This window comes from Palaemon carinicauda, chromosome 27 (assembly GCF_036898095.1).
Source record: "Palaemon carinicauda isolate YSFRI2023 chromosome 27, ASM3689809v2, whole genome shotgun sequence".
Taxonomy (NCBI): domain Eukaryota; kingdom Metazoa; phylum Arthropoda; class Malacostraca; order Decapoda; family Palaemonidae; genus Palaemon; species Palaemon carinicauda.
In genome coordinates, this window is record NC_090751.1 from 46,736,950 (window position 1) to 46,739,449 (window position 2,500).

Here is a 2,500-nt window from a genome sequence, read left to right on the forward strand (position 1 = left end):
TATTAATGAATTCATTAAATTACCGGCATACTTTTTTATATCTTCCCCAACTTCGTTGCGATAGTTGTTTTGATAGGCGTATGTTTGTATGTCTGTTTTTGTGTTTGTGATTCGCATAACTCAAAAACTATTTGACCTACTCGTAAAATTTGGTGGGATGATTTTCATATGTGTCGTTTGCAAACGTATATCATTCTGGAAATGTTTTATTACATTTAAATTATCCAAATTTATTAGGCCATATTGTGTAAAATGTTAAGTATTGTGATAATAACTTTAAGTAAATTCTTTTTGAGATGATGTGTGCGATGGTATAATAGGAAATATTTTTTTTTTCCTTAGTGACTTGAGCAGTCAACAACTACAAGAGATCGCCCCCAGAGCGTTTGTCGGACTCAGAAACTTGACGACACTGTAAGTATTGTTCTTGGTTTGATTACCTTATATCTTTGAACATCAAACAGATATGGCAGTGCCTTTCATTATGTACTAAAAGGTTTCAGATGATAGGATGAGATCTTTAAACCCCAATTCCTTGCATAATGTTGGCATTTATTCCTACATTTAGTTGTTTATTTGTTTATTTATTTACTTATGTATTTATCTATTTACTTTGTTGCTGCACAAGAAACTTACAAGCGTATATTTACTGCATGCAGTTTGTATCGTTCAACCAGTAATAGTTTTGCAAAAAAAAAAAATGCCTTTTGAATGTTTTTAATAATTGTGTAAGTTTCGGGGCTAATTTAAGTAAATTTTCGCTCAAATATGTTTTCATTATGGAAGAGTCATTTCACAACCCCTTATAGGAAGGGGAAAGGTGATAAACATTACGTATGGTATTTCCCCTCTTCTTACAACTCATTCAATTCGTATTCTTAAGTTTCCCTTCGTTAAAAGGCAAAATAACACCTTTTTTGTTAAGGATCATATACAGAGAGAGAGAGAGAGAGAGAGAGAGAGAGAGAGAGAGAGAGAGAGAGAGAGAGAGAGAGAGAGAGAGAGAGAGAGAGAGAGAGAGAGAGCTTACCTTATAAAATGCATCATTACGGATGCAAAAAAAAATCACCTTTTATACCTGGTTTATAAAAGTTTTTATGTTTAATGTCTGGCGTCATTTTACAGTTTGAACAGATTATTCACGAGGATTCTCATTTCTTGTTTTTTTAAGATGTTCCCCAATTTACTAAAATGAATATCGTTGTTCATCAAAATTGTCATTGTTTGATTAATCCAAGATCATTAGTCAAGAAGGCAACTGTGCTTGTCAGGTTTTGATTGGAATTAAACCACTTAATGTCAAAAGGGTTGCTGTGTTATTGTAAGCGATTAAACATCACCTTTCAACACAGCATGATTAAGATATTAACTGTTTGAGTGAAATCAAATAGTAAATAAATTTGGTAACTCGATATGTGTTCTTGGGGCAATATTTTCCTTATCAGTTTTAATTACCTTCACCAACTGCTCCCCTGTAAAGCCACTTATTCATTTGTAGCGGTAATTGCCGAGTATTCACGGAAAATAAAAATTTTTATGATTTCCCCTTTGTTTTGAAAGGTTCCGAGGGTATCCACTTTCAAGGATTTCATAGCGTGAATTGGCCTTCAGAAGAAAGAATAACGACTAAACATTAAAATGATGTCGGGAGATTTCTGAAAAAGTTGAGACTTTATTCTTTTTTTTTTTTTTTTACGTATACTATGCTCGCGTGCAATTTGAAAAATAAAAATGTAATTTTTAGATTGACCTATAAACATCAAAGCTAGGTTGTATAACTGAATCTATCAACCAGTCTCGTACGAAAGGAATCATATGAGGAGTAATAATTTTGTCTTCTGAATGAATAATAGAGATATGATTTTCTTGATCTTTCAAAACTAGTTACTCCTTTTATAAGTTAGGATGAAATATCAACCTTGTTATGGATAAAAAAAGCATAAAACTCGGAAAAAGTAACTTCTCCAAACAAAAGATAAAATTGGAGCAATACGAACATCTTAGAAATGGCAAATCCTTTAAAGTTTAAAGCTTAGAAACTCAATGTTAAAATCTTTCTCTCTCTCTCTCTCTCTCTCTCTCTCTCTCTCTCTCTCTCTCTCTCTCTCTCTCTCTCTCTCTCTCTCTCTCGTAATCTACAAAAGTAGCTCTCGTTGCAGGAATGTTCTGAACTTTCGGTAAATAGGATTTTTATCCTCTTATACCCTCAGGACTCTGATATCTTTAATTTAACTCTTGAAGTATCCACGAGTAACAACGCGTATTGGGAGACGCTGAATTCTCCAGCTATTTTCATTAACTCTGTTTTTACATGCTTGCCTGTCGGTCTTCATGGCAAAAGGATTTTTGAAAAGGAATCTGTTGGATCTCAGAAAAAAACAGTGGATTAAATTCTAAGAGTCCTTGATTGTGGGGATACGAATCGAACTGAATATATATACATACATATCATACATACATGTACCAAGGCACTTCCCTCAATTTTGGAGGCTAGCCGACA

General features: G+C 33.4%; 1 protein-coding gene across 1 annotated transcript in view; it reads left to right on the forward strand.

The window, feature by feature from the left end:
• The window catches only part of LOC137620889 (G-protein coupled receptor GRL101-like), a 423,837-nt gene that overhangs the window by 2,950 nt on the left and 418,387 nt on the right, over positions 1–2,500 (forward strand). The window contains exon 2 of the mRNA XM_068351334.1: positions 343–414. Within this exon, the coding sequence (XP_068207435.1) occupies positions 343–414 (72 nt within the window). The remainder of the gene's footprint in view (positions 1–342; positions 415–2,500) is intronic.